This window comes from Sminthopsis crassicaudata, chromosome 5 (assembly GCF_048593235.1).
Source record: "Sminthopsis crassicaudata isolate SCR6 chromosome 5, ASM4859323v1, whole genome shotgun sequence".
NCBI lineage: Eukaryota > Metazoa > Chordata > Mammalia > Dasyuromorphia > Dasyuridae > Sminthopsis > Sminthopsis crassicaudata.
This window is the reverse complement of record NC_133621.1, coordinates 302,310,311-302,330,984: the sequence shown is the minus strand read 5'-3', so window position 1 is coordinate 302,330,984 and position 20,674 is coordinate 302,310,311. Positions and strand designations below refer to the sequence as shown.

The following is a 20,674-nucleotide window of genomic DNA, read 5'->3' as shown; positions in this document are numbered from 1 at the left end:
ACTTTGTGCTGTTCCCTCTCCCTGTTACTTTGTGTCTGTAGGAATGGGTGTACTTGGGAGTGGATCTAAAAGGCCCTTTCACAGGTTTCTTTGCAACAAACAAGGGCAGGGCTTGCTGAGGCCTTCTGCCCCAGGATGGGGGGCTGCTCACCCCCAGAGAAGGGGGACTGGTCGGATTGGTGCTGGGTATAGACAGGCTCGGGGAGGGGCTTGGGCGTGAAGGACCCCCAGGTCCATGGCAAGTCCAGAGAGGGTGAGGGGAGTGGGGGGCTGGGGCAGGGGTCAGTGGCAAAGAAATAACAAGTAGACCAGGTCCCTCTTGTTCAAACAGCAAAGTCTTGTGGAATTAAACAACACATAGAAAGTCAAAGTCAACACGGTGTGTGGCGGGTGGCTTGTGGTGGGCCGGGGCTCCCATCGCCGCCAGCTGGCTCGGGCCCCTCGCCGGGCCCCCCGGTTCTTGGGGGCCACCATGTCCTGCCGGAGAGAGGGCAGGGCGTTTCCCGAAGACCCGGTCGGGACGGCAGTGTCGGCCAACGCTCACACACTCATGCATCGGGGCTCTACAGGCCCTAGGCCCATCTAGGCCAAAACTCACATTAATGGGGGCTCGGGGCAGGGGCCGGAAAGGACGGGCATCTCCTCTTATTGCTAAGGGACACAGACTGGGTGGGGGGAGCTCTATCTGCAACTTCACATCTCACGGGCTTTCTAAACTTTTTCTTTTTTTTTTTTTTTTTAAGTTAAGGATAAAGAAAAATGTGCTTTCAGGCTACTTGTCTCCTCCTGGGCTTCTCATCATGGGGGAGGGGGTGGGGGGGATGTTGGCCACACTCTGGGCCAGCCAAGCCTGGGGTACCGTCTAGCCCCCTGATGACATGGGAGCTAGGTCCCAGTTATCCCCCCGGCCCCGTGCTGAGGCTCATCCCTGGAGGTGAGGAGCCAGAGGAGAAGCCCTCCTGGCTCCTGGAGTCCAGGAAAGTGGCCCAGGAATTTGGGGGGGGGGGCTCAGCGCCATTTCCCCAGGAGAAGGCGGTGAATGGCTGGCGAGGGGTCTGCGGAAGCTGGAGCAGGTGAGGGTGCTGGCCCAGCAGAGCCAGGCGCCCAGAGGGACCCGCGGGGGCAGGCAGGATAGGGCTGGCCCCCCTCCCTCCTGCTGTGGCAGGTGGACAGTTGGCAAAGTACTAGAGACCTTGACCCTGAAGGGTGAGCGGCCGGGGTGGGGGGCAGCAAGGGGAGGAGGAGCAGCCTGGAAATGACCTTCATTCGGTGGTGGCGGCGGCGGCAGCGGGGCGGGGGGAGGCTGGCGCTGGAGGAAGGACGCCTTCTCCCTGCGGGGGGAGCGGGAGGACAGCGGGTGAGGGCCTGGGGAGCCCCGACTCCCTGCCACCCTTCGCTGCTGCCCCCTCACCGGCCCCCACTCTCCTGTAGTCTACAGCGGCCCTGATGGCACAGTCCTGGGCCTAAGGCCCAGCCGCCATCAGCACCCGGAGGCGGGAGCCAGCCACTGAGTTCTGGTGGCAGGAGCTCACGGGGGGAGGGGCCCGGAGGGAGAGAGGGTGAGTGGGCACCGGGCCGGGAGAGCCAGACACCCTGGAGTCGGGGTCCTGGTGCTTGGGCACTCCGGGCCCACTGCTCTGGCCTCCTTCCCACTGACCTGCTCAATCTAGCGTCTCTGGGACTTATTTTTCCAAGCCCTTGAAGGAGGTGACATTTGATGGATGAGGTGCCTATGGAACGGACCAGGAGAAAGAGGTCACGGCCAGTGGTCAGTGCTGCCAGGCTCCTCTCCTACGGATCCTTCGTGGCCTCCCTGCCAAGCCCCCCGGTCACCCCAGCCCCGGAAATACGGGGCCCAGGGCTCAGGGCGGGGCTCCCTGGGCAGGCGGGGGCCTGGGCCTGAGAAGAGCCCGAGGCACAGAGAGGCTCCCCCAGCTGTCAGAACCTGGACTTGACCTGGCTCTCCTGACTCCCAGGTCCAGAATGCTATATGAGGCTGGCGCCCTACATGCAGGCAGGCTGGGAGCAAAAAGCCGTGCGGGTGAAGGGGGGAAAGGAGGAGGGAGGGAGGGAGGGAGGGAGAGAGAGAGGGAGAGAGGAGAGGAGGGAGAGAGGAAGGCTGGGAGAGAGAGGGAGGAGGAGAGATGGAGAAGGAGGGGAAGAAGGGAGAAGAGGAAGAGAGGGAAGGAGAGAGGGAGGGAAAGAGAAAGGGAGGAGAGGAGAAAGAGAGGGAGAGAGGGAGAGGAAGGGAGGGAGGGGAAGAGAGGGAAGAGGGGAAGGGAGGAGGGGAAGGAAGGAGAGGGAGGGAAGGATGGAAAGGGGAGAAAAGAGGGGAGAGGGAAAGTGGGAGGGAAGGAGAGAGAGGAGGGGAAAGAGAAAGCGATGGGGAGAGACAGAAGGCTGGAAGGAAGCGGGGGCTGAGCAGGCAGTGGCTGATGGGGAAGCAGCGGGCAGCTTCATGACAGATGGTGGCTGCTGGACAGTGGACAAGACACGGGTGCAGGGCTGGCATTCTCTCCCGCCCTCCCTAGATGCCCGCGGGCCTGAAGCCCTCCCCAGTACCTCCTGCCTTGGCTGCTGCCCACATCCCTGAGTTCCCACAAATCTCTGAGTTCCAAGCAGCCCCACTGGCCCTTCCCCTCCCTCACCTAGATTTGGAGGGGGGGGGGGCTATGGAGAAAAACCGAATAGAGAAGGGGCTGCTAAGGAAGGAAGGCTGAGAGAACAGTCCAGCCCAACACCCATGTTACATGGGCTCACGCTGTTCCACAAACACCAGGGGCCACAGGGACTGCCGGACACATGTCTAAGTGGGCTAGGACGGGGGGGGGGGGTGAGTCACAGGCGTCCTGTGTGCCCCGGCTGCCCGCCGTGCCCGTGCTCACCGGAGGGAGGCCGCCATTGTCGTTGAGCCGCCGGGCCCGGTAGGTCTCGTAGTGGATGTTGTGGGTGACTTCCTTAAGGTCCTGGAGGTGGGTCCTGAAGGAGCCATGAAAGAGAGAGGAAGCCGGGGGGGGGGGTCAGCTCCCAGCCCAGGCTGGATGGCCAAAGGGAACGGGCTCATGGGCTACAGGCCAGTGGGGAAGGGAGCGAGGCTGTATTTGAGCTGGTTGTGTGACTGCAGGCTGACTGCCAGGCGCTGCCTCTGCCTCCTGTTGCTAGCTAACTTCCTGTTACCAGACTGTGAGACCCCTGAGGACAGGCCCAAGTCTCCCTTTGTCCCCTGAAATACTGGAAAAGCTCTTTGAGTGGGAGGGGATGCCTGCAGAACCATGACCATGGGCTCTGGGGCTGGAGTGGGCCATCTTGGCTCTCCTCTCCCTTACAGGTTTATAGAGGGGGAAACTGAGGCTTGGGGTCCCAGCAGGGGCAGAGCCGGGATCCTCATATCTCTTTTTTCTGCAGGCAGAGGGGGTTAGTGACTGGTCGGGTTCTCTGTGCCAGGCCTGGGGCTCAGGCCTTGGGCAGAGACTCCCCTCAGTGTTCCTGCTGCACCTTGGGTAGAGAGGAGGAAGAGGGAGGGGGCTTCATCAAGGGCAGACAGCACTCCCTGTGGCTGACTCTTCGGCAGCTGGCAGCTCAGTGGGCACTGGGGCCAGGTGGAAGAGAAACACCCCCTCCCCTCCATGGATACTTGCTAGCTGCAGGACCCTGAGTAACTCACTTCACTTCTGCCTCTGTTTCCTCATCTGCAAAATGGGGAGAACACCCATATCCCCTCCCAAATGATGCTTGTAATGTAGGGCAGCACAGAACCTGGCACACATAAGTGCTTGTTCCTAATCCCCTTGAGGAGAGAAGGGGCTCAGGCAGGGGCAGGCAGCCGGCGTTGGCAGGGCCCACCACCAGGCTCCATGGACGGACGCGGCCCGCTCTCTGGGGCCCCATCCTCCCAGGAAGCAGAGGGGGTTTGGGAGAGGAGGGAGCTCAAGCCAGGGAGGCCTGAGGCTGGGCGCGTCTCTCTACAGTTCCACTGGCCTGACTAAACTGGGTCCGGATTTCGGGGAGGACCTTACCTGATGACAAAGTCTCTGAGCAAGGCAAACTCACAGTGGGTGAGGTTTTCCACTGAAAATCCAAAACAGAGAGAAGTTACTTTAAGCTAAGCCTCAGAAGGGGTGGGAGGACATCGTGCAAACACCTCGGCGCCTGGAACGGCTGCCTCCTCTGTATGCAGTTCCTGACTAGCCACTGGTCCTCCAGTTGAGGGCGCCCCTGATGGGGCCCACCTTCGCTTGGCTTTAACTGTGAGGAAGTTTTCCCCGAAGTGAAGCTCGCATCTGCTCTTCTGCACCCACCGCCCACCACGTCCTGTTCTACCAAGCAGAACTCAGTTATCCCTCCTTCCATGACGCCCTTTAAACCCTGGCGGTCAGTGTGGTCTGAAACCAACCGTTTCGTCGAGATCCATTTCACCCCATCACGACCAAAGTGGTCAGTGCTTTTATCAGCGACAGCGGGGCACTGCGAGGAGCACTCTGGGAAGCCCCACTGGACTCTCCCTTCACTAATGCCATGAGTCACCCAGACTGGCCAGAAAGCTGGCACCCACCACGGGCAGGGTGGTTTCATAATCCCTGGAAAGAGAAAACTCTTCAGAATGATTCAGGGGCTCCCTGGTGAAACTCCCTGCAGTTTTGTCAGGAGAAACTATCCTGTAGCTTCAATCTCATTAGCCTGAGTGCTAGCAGGAGGATCTTTGAGGGGAAGCAAAATGGGTCAGCTACTGACATTGCTCTGGATGGACGCTTGAGCCACAGACTTTGTGCTTTTGAGAAACACAAAGCGGACACAGACAGTCCCGTTGCCCACGCTAATGGCAACCGGCCCGAAAGCTCTTGCAAGAGATCCTCCAAAATCAGACCCAGGCCTATTATGGCGAGGGCCGTAAGGCTTCTTTCTTGGATAGGAGCCGGGTGATCTTGAGCAAGTTACTTTCCCTTTTAAAACTCAGTTTCCTCATCTGTAAAATGAGGAGAGTCATATTTGCATTTCCTACCTCATGTGACTATTGGGAAAATGGGATGAACTAATGGATGGGAAAACTCTCAGTCAACTACTTCGATCTCTACTAGTCAGCAAGCATCTCTTACAGGCCCGTGCTTTAGAAAGGCCAGCTGCCATGGTGATTAGATTACTAGCTTGAATCCCCTCCCCTGAGCCTGGGGAGCCTAGGCCACATGCAGGCTGTGGGGCAGCCTTTGGGACGTCATGTTCCTCACCTGTGCCCTCTACCCCGGCCGGTGACCCCAAGGTCACCCAGAAGCTGCCATTTGGACGCCCCTTGTGGCTGGCCCTAATCAGTTTGTTAGTCTGACACACATCACCAAGGGATAATTAGCCAAGACAGGTTCTTACAGCCGGCCCCCCTCGGGGTATCGGCCGCCACTTGTTTTCCAGCTCCGAGGCTCACTCGTGTAGCAATGGGAGCGGCCGGAGAGCCATCTGCGTCCCGTTTTCCTCGGTCTGGTGCTTTGGGAGCCCCCATTACTTCTGTTCCCCATTACCACCCTCTCTCGTCCCAGGTGACGACTCAGGCGCCGGGAACGACCCTCGCTGGCCCACTGTGATTCTGGGCCCTGGGGAGCAAGGTCCGAGTTTTGCCTCTTCTGCACCTTGGGCATCAGACCTCATAAAAACAAGGCCCTGGGGAGCGGGGCTCCCCTTCACCAGAGGGGCATGGAGGTCAGTCTCGGCTTCTCCTGTTGGAGGGGGGGACAAGGAGAGAGCCTGCAGAAGATTCCCAGGCTCTTTTCTGGCCACCTCTGAGTGCCTGGCACACAGGCAGGGGCAGTTGGGGCTGCCCCTTTTACAGATGGAGAAGCTAAATGACTGTTGCCCTGCCATTCTACCAGCCAGTGAAAGTCAGGAACCTTGTAGTTCTAGACTAGACCATTGGGTGCCCTTCCACCTCTTGGGGTTCCAGATCTCTGCCAGCTGCCATGCAAACGCAGACTGGGGAGAATGGGGCTGGAGAACAATCCCGCTGAAAAAGACCTGGGGGCCCCAGTGGCAGTGAGTGTGGCAGGGCATCCAGGACAAAGAGAACAGACAGACGGCCTTGCCCTGTCGCACCCTGGTCAGGCAGTGAGGGGCGCTCTGATGGGAGGATGCCCCCCCCCCCCGGGAGGCAGTGCAGGTGCTCAAGGGCCTGGGGTCTGATGCTTGCTGGTATAGTCTGGCACAGGCCCCTCAAGCTCTGGAGGCCTCAGTCTCCCCATCTGCAAGGTCAGGGCGCCCCTTCCAGGTCATTTTCTCCAGCCGGTTTGCCCACGGCTGTCTGCATGTTAACAGACTGGCAGCCTCCCTTATGGCAGGACCCCTCCCCTCCTGCTGTCTGGCTTCACAACACACATCTTCCTCCAGTGGCACACACTTATTTAGCACCCACTGTATGCAGAGGCTTGGCACAGCCTCCGTGTCTCCTGCACAGCTCCCAGCCCAGCAAATGGCATCCAGCCGGTGCCCAATAAAAGTCAGTAGATGCTGCTCTTACCTTCGATGATTCCCCAGGGGGTTTTTCTCCCAAGGACTCTCTTGCCATTGACCTGATACTCCTTGTCGCTTCCAACCACGGCGAAGGGCATGCTCTCCTGCTGGAGGGGAGACAGCGCGGGGGGCTCAAGGTCATTCTCCTCCAGCCAGTCCTGCCCACGAGGTGCCCTCCCTCGGTCCGGGGGACAGTGGACTCCCTGAGTTCGGAGTCCAAGGCCTGGTTCCAATCTCGCAGCTGGGTCAGTAAGGTGCCTCGCTGCCCCCGAGAGGCCCAGGCCCGCCTCCCACCACAGCAGGGTCAGGGGAGCTGCTTCTCCCTACTCCATCCTGCGGCTCCAAGTCCGTCCGCTCCCTCTCCTAGGCCGCCTCCACCAACTTGTCTCAAAGCCCCAGAGACCCAGGGGCGGGGGTGTTCCTGCCCTGGGGCTTCCACTCTGCTGGCCCCCTACCCTGATCTTGTCGTTCTCTGTCTTGTCCTCCAGGTCTTCATCAAACTCCTTCTGCGGGTAAAACTCAATCCCGTTGACCTCGAGCTCCTTCCGGACCTGGGGGCCAGAGGCCGAGACCGAGGGTCAGAAGGGACCTCACCTCACAGAGCAGGAGGTGGAGGGTCTCAGAAGGGGCAGAGCTCACACAGGCCCCCCGGGGTCAGCTTGTCCAGCTCCTCATTGGGCAGAGGGCCACAGGAGCGGGATTCAGCTCGGCCCAGATTCTGGCTGTGGGCTCCCCAAGCTCAGACTGCTCCCGGATAGAAGGGGTGAATGCCTATGGGAGCGCTATAGGGCAGGGTGGGCGGAGGCCCGCAGGGAAGGCCTCCTGGAGGGGCCAGAGGAGGGGTGCGGAGGCCGCGACAGGCTCACCCTCTGCTTGAACTCCATCTTCTCTTCCAGGGTCATGGTGTCGGCCTTGGCGATGATGGGGACAATGTTGACCACTTTGCTGAGATGCTTCATGAACTCTAGGTCTAGGGGTCTCAGCCTGGCCCCAGGGAGAAGCAGGAAGTAAGGGTCCCGGTCCCCCACCCAGGACAGGAGGACAGGGAGGTGTCTGAGGGGAGCCGGCCCGCTGACCCATTCTGCAGGGGAAGAAGCTGAGGCAGAAGGGGGGCCCGGGGCCCCTCCCGAGTTGGGCTCAGCCCCCCAGGTCAGCCGCCCCTCGTGGCCCTCTTTCTGAGCCTCTACACCCTGGCCCATCGCGGTCTGGGGGAGAAAAGGCCCTGGCCAGCCCAGCGGCCTCCTCACTGCCCTCCCTGCTTCTGGGCCGTCCCTGGCACCAATGACCGGAGACAAGGAGCTTATCCAAAGGAGGAGCACATGAGGGAGGGAGGGGAAGTAGCCCCTCCCCACAGCCATCTGTTCTTCACAGCAGGAGGCACAGAATCTGGATTCAAATCCTGACCTGGCCACTTCCTAGCTAAGAGGGTTGGATTCTGTGGCCGCTGAGATGGCAGCCAGTTCCTGTGAGCCCTGTTGGCACTGCCCGGGAGCTAGTGGGCACTGCCAGCGGGCAGCAGCCAGCCTGGGCCCTCCTCTGTGCGGGGGGGCAGGCACTCACGAGTGTCCCGTGGGAGAGATGAAGTAGAGGCAGCAGTGGACGCGCGTGTCCGGGATGCGCTTCTTCCTGGCGATGTTCACCTCCTCCTTCAGGAATTTCTCGTACTGTTCGTTGATGTACTTCTCGATGGGCTCCCAGCTGAGGAGGCCAGACACAGGAGGTTGGAGGGCTGCCGAGGGCAGGGATGGAGGCTGGCCCGGCCTCCCAGGACACGGAGCCCCGGGGTCAGAAGGACTCCCACAGACCCCCAGGGCCCGCCCTCATCATCTGGGCACTCTGGGGCCCTTGGGGGCTCCGCCCTTCTCTCCCCCACCCCCTAGGGGCCTGGCAGAACGGCTTGGAGCTGATAAAGGAGACCCCTGTACCCCTGTCCTGCCTCCACTATTCCTCAGGCTTCAGCCAGTCTTGTCTGGCAGGCTGCCCAGACCCAAAGCATTAGTAAGCCCCAACTCTGTGCTGGGCTGCGTGCTCGGAGCTGGGATCCAGCTCCCTGGGGCCCTTGGCGCCCCGACACCCTGCCCCTGCCAGTGGGCTTTAGGCCTGGGCCCGGCCGGGGGACGCACCAGTTTTCGTTGTTGATCTGGTCTCCGAAGCCCGGGGTGTCGATGACTGTCAGCTTCATCTTGACTCCGCCTTCCTCGATCACTGTGGTGACAGACAGGACAAGGGTGCCGCCCCGGCCCCCCTTCCCACCCCCTCCACCCCCGGGCTTCGCGTCTGGTCCGACCCCCCAGCGACTGCTGGGAAAGCTCCCCTCTCTGAGCCAGAATTCCCGGCACCCAGCGCCCTCTCCTTCTAAAGGAGTCATGGATGGGGGAGGGGGTAAGCATTTATAGAGTGCCAACTGGCACCAGGGAATGGAGCCGCTTCTAAACACGTCCAACAGGGGTTATCAAGCCTGACTCCCTCCAGAGACAGGGCGCTCACTACCTCCTGAGGCAGCCTCATCCCCTTTTGGGTTGCCCCAGGAAGCCTTTGACATCCCCTCCCCTCCATGTGCTCATATGCCAAACAAATACAAAGTGATTCTGGGGGTGGGGGGCAGCAGCAAAGGCTCCGAGGAGGCAGCGCCCCGGCTGAGCTCAGAAGGATGGCCCTGCATGATCTGGCCCGTGCCAGAACCCGGGGGGCCTTAGGAGCACATGAGCAGGAGTAATAGAGGTGGCAATAACATGGCCGACATCTGGAGAGTGCTCAAAGGCTGGCAAAGTCCTGTCATGTCTGAGCCCCACGAAGTGGTTCCATTTTACAGGAAGGGAAAACTGAGGCTTAAGCAGTGGATCCAATTTACAGGGAAGGAAAACTCAGGCTTGAGCCTGTTGTCAATCATCAGAGGGGCTGGGTCTGAGTTCCAGGGCTGCCAAAAGTTGTGTGGGAGGAGGGAGATCCCTAACTACTGGGTCGATTACCGGGTATCCAGGAATCATGACTGGAAGATGTGTGTCACTGGTCACCTGAGGCAGAGAGTCACCTCCTACCCCCTCCCACCCCCACCACCCTGGGGGGGTGGAAATAGAGCTGATCCCCTGAATCTCCCCGCAGGCAAATATAAAAATATCCTTCCCAATAAAAGCCAAGATGTCCCTGGGGGAAACTGACTGGGATCCAGCTGGGGCAGGGAGAGCGGATCCGATCGGTAATTAATCGTTAGGAAGTTAATTGTGTCGGTGACCAGCTCCCCGGGGGGTCGGGGCGGGAGGGCTGGGCGCCCCTCTGGGAATCCCATCTCAGTCTGGCCTGCCCCGCACACCCAACTGTTGGGGGAGGGCGCTGGGAGCTGGCCAAAGGGCGAGCGGGCCCAGCTGCTTTCTGTCTCTCCAGCAGAACCAAGAGTCACAGAAGCATTCTCCCAGAACCCCCTGGGGGGGGCAGCACTTGGAAGACGTTACAGCCCACTGGCTGTCATGACAATGACAAAGATAGGCCAGTCTCCTCTGCCACAGACTGATTGGCCATGGGAGGCGGCTCCCGGACCCCAGGCCCAGGCTATTCCGGGCCCAGGACCCCTGGCCCCAGGACTGGGGCAGCAGCAGGAGCAGCCAGGGGGCAGCTCCTCTGGGGCTGAGAGGCAGGTGGCCTGACGGCCGGGACTTAGCATCGGGAAGGCCAGGTTCAAGCCGGGCCTGGCTGTGACAGCCACACTCACCATGCCCGATGGCCTTGATCTCCACGGTCTTGGGGATTTTCTCCTCCCGATTCCAGCTGGCTGACTTCCGGCTCACTTGGGATTTGAAGAGGGTGTTAATGAGGGTTGACTTGCCCAGTCCACTCTGACCTGGGTGGGGAGAGAAGGAAGGACCCTTAAAGCTCGGAGGGAAGAGGACGATTTGAACCTGGGTTCCTGTCAGCTCGCAGCCAGCCGGCTTTTAGGACTCTTGTTTCCAATCCTGGCCCAGGAGGTGGGGATGGGGACTCTTCTCCAAAGGACAGAAGGGGAAACTGAGGCTAAAGGGCCACCAGGGAACTCCCGGATGTGCAGGCGCTCCTGGCTCCCGGGCAGCCCCCGTGGAAGCAGGCCCAGGCGGGCCTGCTCAGAGAGGGCAGAGCTGCCTGGCGACGCCCCCGTGCCGGCCTCCCCGCTTACCCACAACCATGATGTTGAAGTCGAAGCCCGTCTTCATGGTCTTCTTGCGCATCTGCTCAATGATGGTGTCGATGCCGATGTAGCCCAGGAGGTTAGAGCTGATGCCGAGGGGCTTCATGGGCACGGCCGGCTTGGGCCTGGGCTCTGCTACCAGCTCCGACATGGTGACTTCGGTCCTGCTCTCTGCCAGTCCTGCCGGTGAGGGGGGGGAGGCCGGGGCCTGGCGGTCACAGGGCAAGCCCAGGGCCCGCCCCCAAGCCTCTGTGGCCTCCAAGAAGTCTGTCCCGAGGAACCTGAGTCTTACTCTGAACCTGCCCACCCTCAGTGGGCACTCCCTCACCACTTCTGGGTGGGGCCTGGAGGATCTTATTCTCTTAAATATTATAGGATGTCTGTGCTTAATGGGCCCTTAGAACAGGGGATGTCAGAACTGGGAGGGAGCTTAGAACAGGGGATGTCAGAACTGGGAGGGAGCTTAGAACAGGGGATGTCAGAACTGGGAGGGAGCTTAGAACAGGGGATGTCAGAGCTGGGAGGGAGCCTAGAACAGGGGATGTCAGAGCTGGGAGGGAGCTTAGAACAGGGGATGTCAGAGCTGGGAGGGAGCTTAGAACAGGGGGTGTCAGAGCTGGGAGGGGGCCTAGAACAGGGGATGTCAGAGCCGGGAGGGAGCTTAGAACAGGGGATGTCAGAGCTGGGAGGGAGCTTAGAACAGGGGGTGTCAGAGCTGGGAGGGAGCTTAGAATGTGAAATGTCAGAGTATATTGCTGAAGAAGCAGAGAAGGACAGTCTCCCTCAGCCAGAGTCCTCCCCCAGGAGAGAGGAAAGGAGGTGTAGGGTCCCCGTGTCCCTGAGCCTCAGATGGCAGCTCTCCCTGCTCTGCACCTGAGCCTGGCCTTGCACAAGGCTTGCTCTAGCCCAGGCTCCAGTGTCTCCCCCCAGTGGCCCGGGGAAACCCCAATTTGGTCTGCGACATCTTTCTTCCAAAGAGGGGCTGGAGGGGCTCACGTCAGGTCTTTGGGGCCACAGGCAGCGCCCCCCACAGGTGCATTGACAATGCAGCAGAAGCTGCAGAATGATCTGCTGTGATCAGAAAATCTCCCCGACCCTCCCGGCCAGGCTCACACGATTAGCCACCATAGGGCTGGGCTCTGCACCCACGGCTCCCCCTCGGCCCCTAGTAGGGAAGCCGCCATCTTGGTTCCTGACTCCCTCCCCTCCTAGGCCCTTGTACACTGCCTCTAGTCCTGAGCCCTGTCCCCACAAGGCTCCTTCCAAGCTCCTCAGGAGTGAACGTCTGGCTTTCTGGTCTCACGCTCCTTGACCTCTGACCCTGGGGACCCCCCTCAGTTTCCACCCCCTGTCCCTTGCTCCCCTGGCTGTCAGAGCTCTCAGGCCTCCGCTCCACAGCTCCCCTAAATGGGGTGCCCTGCAAGGCTGTGTCCTTGGGCACCTCTCCTCTCTGGTGATCTCATCCCCTCCTGAGGCTTCGGTTATCACCTCTCGGGCGGATGACTCTCAAGCCCGGGGATCAGTCCAGAACTCGGCCACGGCTCAGCTGACTGCCCCCACCACCCCTCGGGTCCAACATGGAGCTTCTCCCTCCGCTGCCGCTGCCCCCCAGACTCCCCTGTATCTGTTCGTGGCTCCCCCTCTTCCTGGCTCCCTGGGCTCAGGACCTCTGAGGAATCCCTGAGTCAGAGGACCCGAGTTTGCATACTGCCCCTGCCTCCATCCCAGCAGTGCCAAGCGTCTGTCCCTCTCCTTTTCCTCCTCCTGATTCCCTCCATAATTCTTCAGCTTAGTCAATAAGCAGGCATCCAGTAAGGGCCTACTATGTGCTGGCGCACACTAGGAGCTCCGAGCGTCATGAAGACAAGAGTGAGCCAGCCCCTGCTTGCAAGAAACATTCATTCTGCAGCCCTCACCTGGACCCACCAGCCCAATTCAGGCACCCCCCTGCCTGGCCTCTTGGACACTCGGCCTCCCAGCCTCCGGCCTCTCCCCTCTTCATCCCAGCAGCCTGATAACCCATTACTCCATCACTACTCATTTACTCAAAAGCCTTCAGGGGTTTTCTGCTGCCTCCCCAAAAAAGCAAACTCATTAAAAAATTCTGTGAGGCAATTGGGGTCACCCAGCCTGACACCCTGTTCTAAGCTCCCTCCCAGCCTGACACCCCCTGTTCTAAGCTCCCTCCCAACTCTGACATCCCCTGTTCTAGGCTCCCTCCCAGCCCTACCACCCCCTGTTCTAAGCTCCCTCCCAGCTCTGACATCCCCTGTTCTAGGCTCCCTCCCAGCTCTGACATCCCCTGTTCTAAGCTCCCTCCCAGCCTGACACCCCCTGTTCTAAGCTCCCTCCCAGCTCTGACACCCCCTGTTCTAAGCTCCCTCCCAGCTCTGACATCCCCTGTTCTAAGCTCCCTCCCAGCTCTGACATCCCCTGTTCTAAGCTCCCTCCCAGCCTGACACCCCCTGTTCTAAGCTCCCTCCCAGCCTGACACCCCCTGTTCTAAGCTCCCTCCCGTCTCTGACATCCCGTGTTCTAAGCTCCCTCCCAGCTCTGACATCCCCTGTTCTAAGCTCCCTCCCAGCCTGACACCCCCTGTTCTAAGCTCCCTCCCAGCTCTGACACCCCCTGTTCTAAGCTCCCTCCCAGCTCTGACATCCCCTGTTCTAAGCTCCCTCCCAGCTCTGACATCCCCTGTTCTAAGCTCCCTCCCAGCCTGACACCCCCTGTTCTAAGCTCCCTCCCGTCTCTGACATCCCGTGTTCTAAGCTCCCTCCTGGCTCTGGTTTCCATGTTCTGTGCTCCTCTTCCCCCACCCCCACCACCAGCCCTGCCATTCTGTGACACTTGGATTCTCTCCAGCTCTTCCCCTACTCCCAGGGATGGAGGTGTGATGAGGGACCCCCACATCCCCCCCCAGCCCCCCCCTTTTCTGGCTGTGACTTGCTCCCTCTCTCTGTCACCACGGGTGTGTGACAGCCTCACAGGCCAGTGGCCGGTGCCTGCCAGTAGTGCCCAGAGAGGCAGCGAAGGCCAAGTGGAGGCTGTGGCTTTCTCCCTTCTGGCCGCTGCTTCTTGCTGGAGCCCACACACCCGCCCATCTCCCTTGGACACGGTCAGTAGCCACCCAGATCACACATGGGAATTACTCGCCCCATTGTACAGATGAGAAGGCTGAGGTGGGCGGAGGTGCAGTGCCCAGGTGCCCCGGCTGGCTCCGGTCTCCGGCCTCCCTGACCCCGGGCCCAGCACGCTGTGCTCCACTCCAGAGCAAACACACGGGGGTTCTCTGCGCCTCCCTCCCTGCCTTGCTTTCTGTAAGGCCGTGGTTCCGGGCTGTCCCTCACCCAAAGGCGCACAGGAGCTGGGTAGCCGGCCAGCCAGGAGTAGAACACGGGCCCTCTGCCCCTGCTGCCAAAGGGCCCTCGTCTGACCTCGTGGCCCTCCCCAAGGACCGGTTGCCCAGCCTTTGCTGTGACACTGGCGCCTCCTGAGGCTGGGCGGCCACCCTGGGCAGATCCCGGGTCCTGGCTCTGCTGTCCATCAGTCCTGTGGTCCGGCTCTGCCCGCTCCCTGCGTCTCCCCATCGGGGGCTCAGTGATGGATGATTTGGGAGCGGCTATCCCTCTTCCTCGGAGGGGAGGCCCCAAGCCGTTGACTGAGGAAGGCGCCCACCCGACCCTTCGTCCTGCCCCCCAGGGGCCTCGAGGGGCCTCGAGATGCAGAGCAGGAGAGAGCTGCAGGATCTTGGACCTGGAGCTCAAAGGGCCTTCGAGGACACCTGATCCAATCCCACCATTTTACAGATGGGGAAACTGAGGCCCAGAGAGCGCCCATGGGCAGTGAAGGTCCCACCCAGTCTTTTCAGGAGATCTCGGCCAGCCCTCTGCTGTACAGATGTGAGGCCCAGGGCACAGAAGGGACTTGCCCATGCGCAGGGTTTGAATCCAGGCCCTCCGGGGCTCTCTCCCCCGCCCCTTCCTGCTTTTCCTCCCCAGCCTGCAGGTGGCCCAAACCCCTGGCTCTGGGCTGCAGAGGAGGCTCCAGGGAAGCTCTCTGGCCACCGGCTCCCCGCCCGGCCCTGGCCCATCAGACCCCTGAGCTCCCCCAGGAAGGAGCTGCCTCCCCTCCCCCCCCAGGGCGAAGGAAGCGGCTCCGGAAAAGCAGCCCTGCCTTTGTCTGGCTCCGTGCTCCCGGCCGAGGCTGCCCACAGGCTCACCTGCCCGCTCCCCAGCCTGGCAGGCCTTGGCCCCCGCCCCGATCCCCCTCCCCTTTTGTTCTCCCCTCCTCCTCTCCCCCCAGGCTGGGGGCCCAGCTGTCACATCCGGGGAAGGTCTTGGGGGCCCCCTCCCCACTGGCGTGGGAGCGTGGGAGCCCTGGGCTCTGGGGGGGTGTGAGCGTGCCCTTGGGCCGGCTGTGGTGTGGGCAGCTGCAGCCGGTCCTGTGTGAGCCCCGGTGCCCGGCCAAGGAGCTATCCAAGGGGTGGGAGCGCGGGGGCATGGGGGCGCCCCCTCCCCTCCCCCCTCGCTGGTCTCGGAGCGTGCATCCTGCCGTGTCAGGGTGAGTGTGTGAGCACATCCCGCGGCAGCCTCGCTGCCAGTCTCCGGGGGCAGGGCCGGGCGGTGGCTGCTGTAGCCACCGCCGTGGCCTTGCTGGGGCACGCGGCCCCCCCCTGCACCGGGCCCCCCAGCGCCCCCTCCCTCCCAGCCCGCTCCCCCCCCGCGGCAGCCCGGCCCCTACCTTTGGACATGAATCTTCCCTTTGTCTTTGGAGATGCTCTGGGGGGGGGGCGGGGGGCGCGGGGCGGGGGCTCAGGCTCCCCGCTCAGACAGGGGGCCGCTCCGGCCCTGGCCTCCCTCCCTCCTGGGCTCGCCTTCCCGCTCGGCCGGAGCAGCGGCTGGCTCGGGAGGGAGGCGGCGGATGGGGAAGGAGGGATGCTGCCGCCGCCGCCGTCACTACTGGGATCTGCCACCGGCACCACGTGATGCGGGAGTGAACCATCCCCGCAGAGCCTCCCCCCTCTTCCCCAGCCCCGAGCCGGGACCCCGCCCCCTTCCCCTCCGCACTGGGGGAGGGGGAGCCCCACCTGCACTCCCACCTCTCTCGGCCCGTAGGAGGCTGATCCCAGGACCCTCTAAGCCCCCCTGTGAGCCCCTCCCCAAGGCGCCCTCCCTCTCAGCCTCTGTTTCCCCATCAGTCAAAGCAAGAGCAGGAGGCCAGAAACTGCCTCAGTCCCTAAGGACTTGCTAAAGAGCATGAGGTCTCCTGAGCTCTGAGCCTCTTTCCACATCTGTAAAATGGGAGCACGGAGGGGGCGCTGTCCGGAGGCCGTCCCGGCCCCTTGGGGGGCTTGGCTCTCCAGATCTGCCTCCATGGGCCCAGGGCCCTCGTTTAGAGGAGCTCCGGAAGGGGCTGGCCCAAGCAGGGGTCCCAAACCAGGGCCTCTCCTTAAGTCTGGCACAGGGGCGCGGGCAGGCCTGAGTGGAGCTCCCCCCCCAGGCTCACCGTCCCCCATCCCCCTCAGGACTTCCCTCTGCCCTCCTGAGGAGCCAGCCTTGAGCCGGAGGGAGGGCTGCAGCAGAGGGAGCAGGAGAGAAACCGAGGCCCACCGTTAGCTCACAACATGACCTTGGCCAAGGTACTGAATGTCAGAGCTGAAAGGGAACTCAGAAATGGGCTCCTCCAACTCCCTCCTCTTCCAGTCAGAGCCAGGGCTTGCCCATATGCGGGGCAGTTCCAGAGCTGGGACTCTGTCCCCTGGACGGACCTCGGTCTGCTCATCTGTCAATGGGGCCAGAGGGCCCAGAGCCGCTTCCAGACCCTTTTGTGAGGCTCAGACAATAATGTAGAATGAGGGGCCCCACATCCCTCCTACCCCTCCCCTGCCCTGCCCAGGCCCAGAGGCTGGCCCTCTTTGGGGAAACCCTGGCTCCACTGGACCTTCTGGTTCTTCAAGGCTCCTGGTCCCCGAGGTCTGGGGCAGACCTGGGCCAAGGGAGGGGAGATGCTTGGTAAGAACTCCCAGGTGGTCCGAGCACCTGAGGGCCCAGCACGACCTCAAAGGCCACAAGCTTCCCTGAGTCCCGCTTCTCCTGGACCAGGCCTCCTGGGTTAAGGAGGCTCCCAGAGCAGGCCCTTACGACCGCTGGGGGGGTGGGGGACAGGACCTTGTCGTCCCCTCCCCCCCCAGTCTGGGCGTCCTCTGCAGCCTCCCAGAGAGGAGTCACACAGCCCCGGCCTAAATATCCCCCAGGACGGGGAGCTCCCTCCCTCCCTCCCCAGACGGCTCCCCAGCACTCAAAGAAGGACCCCAGAGGATGGTCATAAGCTCACCTCGTCTGAACTTCCAAGGGAACCCCTCCGTCTTCATACGCAACTCGTTTCTCACAGTCCGGAACCCTGAAAAGTCAGACCACAGACCACATCAGTGGAAGCCGGCCTTTGGGGGTCATGGCCACGCCTTTCACAGACTGAATCCTTTCCCAAAGAGCAAAGGCAGGGAACCCCAGTGGTCACCTCCTGGCTTGGAGTACGGCAGGGCCTGTCTCCATCCCGCTGCTTTCTTCTGCTTCTCAGAGCCCATGCCCTGGATGCTGGATCCTAACCTCCCCAGTCTGAGTGAGCCCCCCCCCAACTCTTTCCTTTCCAGGCTTCTGGCCCCTGCTTCGCCTCCATTCACTCTGGCATCCCAGGATCCCCGCCTCCTGTGTCCCAAAAGAGACCTTCATCTCCAGCCTCCGGATGTTTGCACTTGCCAAGTGGGCTTTCCCTCTCATTTTCAGGTCCTATCTAAACTCACCTCCATGAAGCTTCTTCTGACCCCCTTCTCTCTAGTTCCCCAGTTTCTCATCCCCGGTTAATTTTTGCCCACTTGTTTGCATACCTTGCACGGAAGGCTCCCGGGAGCAGATGCTGCTTCCGCCTCTCCTTGTGCCCCCCCTCAGGAAGAGCTTTGTGACTTGTCTCAGCTCACTGCCCACCCCTTCTGACCCTCTCTGGCTCCGGGGCGCCTTCTCTCTTTTGTGTGTCCCGGACCCCCCTCAAAGGCCTTTATGGGTCAGTGCAGGAAATGCTGCATTTCCCTTGGAGGCAGAGCTGGCACTGCCCTTCCCCACCCATGCTCCCCAAGCCCAAGTGAAGCTCCTCCGGCCCTCCGTTCACTCTCTCTGGTTCGACCCTGGGCCTCTGGGATTCTCCAGCCTTGGACACTTCTATCCCTAGGCCGGCGCAGCCCCATGGTGCCAGACCCCCATTCACTTACCTCTATGGGTCACTGCCAGGTCCAGGGCATCCAGGTCAACGGCTGTATAGGTAGCCCAAGTGGGGGGGGCAACCTTGGCTTCCTCCTCAGGCTCTGAGCTAGCCGGGGTGCACACGCAAGGGCCAATGTCAGCCATGACTGGGAAAAGGGCCGGCACTGGAGGATGGAAGGCCGGCACTGGGGGATGGAAGGCTGGCACTGGGGGCCGGAAGGCCTTCCTGGGTGTGGCTGTGACCTTGACGCTCTCCACTAGGCGGGGGGTGGTGGTTCTGTGTGGCCCGGCCTTCCGGGGACTGACCAAGACCATCGCCGTGCAGGGCTGGGCTTGTCTGGGCCTGGGCATGGGCATCCCTGGCAAGCCTGAGGATGAGTCCAGGCCCTGCACCGTGAAGACGACTCTGGTGCCTCTGGGGGGCAGGCTCAGGATCGTGCGGGATGTGGCCAGCACCATCGCGGTGCACGGAGCGTCTCCGGCCAATGAGGCTTCCAGCTTTCTGGGGCGGGTGCTTCTGTCCAGCCTGGGAATAGTGTGGGCCAGGCCTGGGAGTGGCCTTGGTACACCCGGCTGGACCGTGGTACTGCTGGATGGAGGCGGGACTAGGGCTGCCAAGGCCGAGGCTGGCAAAGCTTTGGCTGGGCCTGTGGCGGCCACAACTGTGGCTGCATGGGTGCGTGGGATGTGCAGGGTAAGATCTATTGCTGGGTTGGGAGCTGGCACCAGCCCGGGGCAGGGCCTTGCTGTGCCCTCTTCCTCTGGGGCCGAGGCCATGGGTGACACTTCAGGATCACTGACCGTGACCCTCCTCCTGGACGGGACCCTATCTTCTTCAGCCAAGGCTGTAGGTGGGATCCCATGCTCTTCAACCATGGCCAACGGTGTGACCTCGTGCTCTTCGGCCCTGGCCATTGGTGGGATCCTGTGCTCTTCAGCAACATCTATGGGTGGGACCCCGTGCTCTTTGGCCCTGGCCATGCGTGGGACCCTATGCTCTTCAGCCATGGCCAAGGATGGGACTCTGTGCTCTTCGGCCACGGCCACAGGTGGGACCCTGTGCTCTTTGGCCCTGGCCACGCGTGGGACCCTGTGCTCTTCAGCCACAGCCACAGGTGGGACCTCATCCACTTCGGCCATGGCCACAGGTGGGACCCCGTGCTCTTCGGCCACAGCTATGGGTGGGACCCTGTCCTCTTCAACCACAGTCATGGGTGGGACTCTGTGCTCTTCAGCCATGGCCACAGGAGAGACCCCGTGCTCTTTGGCCATGGCCGCGGGGGGGACTCCATGCTCCTCAGTCATGGTTGGGGGTGGGACTCTGGGCTCTTCAGCCATGGTTGGGGGTGGGACCCCAGGCTCTTCAGCCACGGTTGGGGGTGGGACCCCAGGCTCTTCAGCCACGGTTGGGGGTGGGACCCCAGGCTCTTCAGCCACGGTTTGAGGTGTGACTCCCTGCTCTTCAGCCACGGCTGCAGGTGGGGGAGCTAGCTCCATGGCTGAGACCACATCTGCAGTGGCCGCTTCAGACTCCGTGGGGCCTGGTTCTACATTTGAGCCAACTGGGCCCGTGGCCGGATCCATGGTGGTACCTAACGTGGCTGGGGCTGGATTGGTGGGCGTCCCCGGTGTAACGGTGACGTTGTTGCCCCTGCCTGGCCTGATCAGTGTGAGCCTTCCTGCCTTGAATAGCCCCCGGGCTGGGACGCCCCTTCCAGATGGCAGCCGGAGCCTGGGGATGCCCAGGTGCCGGGTGCCCACCCTCCCTAGGGAGCTTGGGCTGGGTATCCGGGAAGTGTATCGGAATGGGAGCCCTATGCCAGGCGGGCTTGATGGGCTCTGAGATGAGCGTGGCTGGAAAGAAAGGGCCAGATGTGAGGTCAGCAGGGGCTTCTCTGAAGCGGGGGCCCCTGTGGGCCTGCTGGGGTGTGAGGGACTCACGGTGCGGGCCCTTATGACGGGCACCCGAGATGCAGGGGATGGGCCCACAATGGAAGACTCCCCTCTCCCCTGGGCAGCCTCCCTCCTATCTCTAATGGCCGCCTCCTGCTGAAGGGGAGCTCCTGAGGCGGATGCGGCCTCCTGGCGGCTGTGGTGGTGGAGGGTGAAGGACAGGGAGCTGGACTTCCTGGGTGCGGGGCTGCCCGTGGGGCGAAGGAGAGCTCCCCTGGCAGTGCCCGGCTCCCTGGGGCCCAAGGACCAGGGCCTAACTCTGGCCCCGGACTGGCTCAAGGGGACGGGGAGTTGACTCGAGATGGGGCCGGGGCTCAGGATTTTCCTGTCCCCGGAACTGGGGGTGGGTGGGGTCCCCGAGGAGCTGCCTGGGTGAGCAGAGCCCCCGCCTGGCTGCCGGTCCCCAGGAGGGGAAGGAGATCGCTTCCGGTCCATCCGGGCTCCTCAGGCTTCTCCCTGAGGAAAAGGGGGTTGTGGCCATGACCAGGGAGTCTGCCCAGCCTGCCCGGGCTCCCCTCTTGCCTCCCTGCCTGGGCCGGGGCTTCTGCAGAGAAGGCCGAGCCCAAGGGAGGCAGGTGGGACAGACGTTCCACTCTCCCACCCCCACCCCCAGACAAAAGTTCCTGCCTCCACTGCCCCGGCCCTGCCTGAGCCCATGCACACACAAAGCACACACATGTGTACAGAAGCACACACAAAGCACGCACGTGTGTACAGAAGCACACACAAAGCACGCACGTGTGTACAGAAGCACACACAAAGCACGCACATGTGTACAGAAGCACACACAAAGCACGCACATGTGTACAGAAGCACACACATG

General features: G+C 62.0%; 1 protein-coding gene across 5 annotated transcripts; it reads right to left on the bottom strand.

Moving 5' to 3' along the window:
• Nucleotides 1–317: 317 nt before the first annotated feature.
• On the bottom strand, nucleotides 318–20,307 carry SEPTIN3 (septin 3). 5 transcript variants are annotated; one of them, XM_074271845.1, is made up of 13 exons: nucleotides 17,907–20,307; nucleotides 16,979–17,044; nucleotides 10,634–10,825; nucleotides 10,196–10,324; nucleotides 8,613–8,694; nucleotides 8,050–8,187; nucleotides 7,356–7,473; nucleotides 6,945–7,040; nucleotides 6,497–6,596; nucleotides 4,017–4,068; nucleotides 2,886–2,979; nucleotides 1,658–1,730; nucleotides 318–1,331 (listed from the first exon to the last, which is right to left on the bottom strand). In XM_074271845.1, the coding sequence occupies exons 1-12, from the start codon at nucleotides 20,284–20,286 to the stop codon at nucleotides 1,683–1,685; spliced, it is 3,495 nt and encodes a 1,164-aa protein (XP_074127946.1). In that variant the 5' UTR covers nucleotides 20,287–20,307; the 3' UTR covers nucleotides 318–1,331; nucleotides 1,658–1,682. The 5 variants fall into 5 exon arrangements, with proteins under 5 accessions (XP_074127946.1, XP_074127944.1, XP_074127945.1 ...); XM_074271843.1 differs by lacking the exon at nucleotides 1,658–1,730; XM_074271844.1 differs by lacking the exon at nucleotides 1,658–1,730 and having other exon boundaries at nucleotides 6,497–6,593.
• Between the last annotated feature and the right edge of the window lie 367 nt (nucleotides 20,308–20,674).

What these genes read in the sequence shown, in the direction of transcription:
- SEPTIN3 (XM_074271843.1), bottom strand. Translation starts at nt 20,286, where the DNA reads ATGGACCGGAAGCGATCTCCTTCCCCTCCTGGGGACCGGCAGCCAGGC. An exon ending in CCTGGCAGTGACCCATAGAG is followed by an intron (nt 17,045 to 17,906) that starts GTAAGTGAATGG and finishes CTGACTTTTCAG; the next exon opens with GGTTCCGGACTGTGAGAAAC. An exon ending in CTCAGAGACTTTGTCATCAG is followed by an intron (nt 2,980 to 4,016) that starts GTAAGGTCCTCC and finishes TGGCTCCTTCAG; the next exon opens with GACCCACCTCCAGGACCTTA.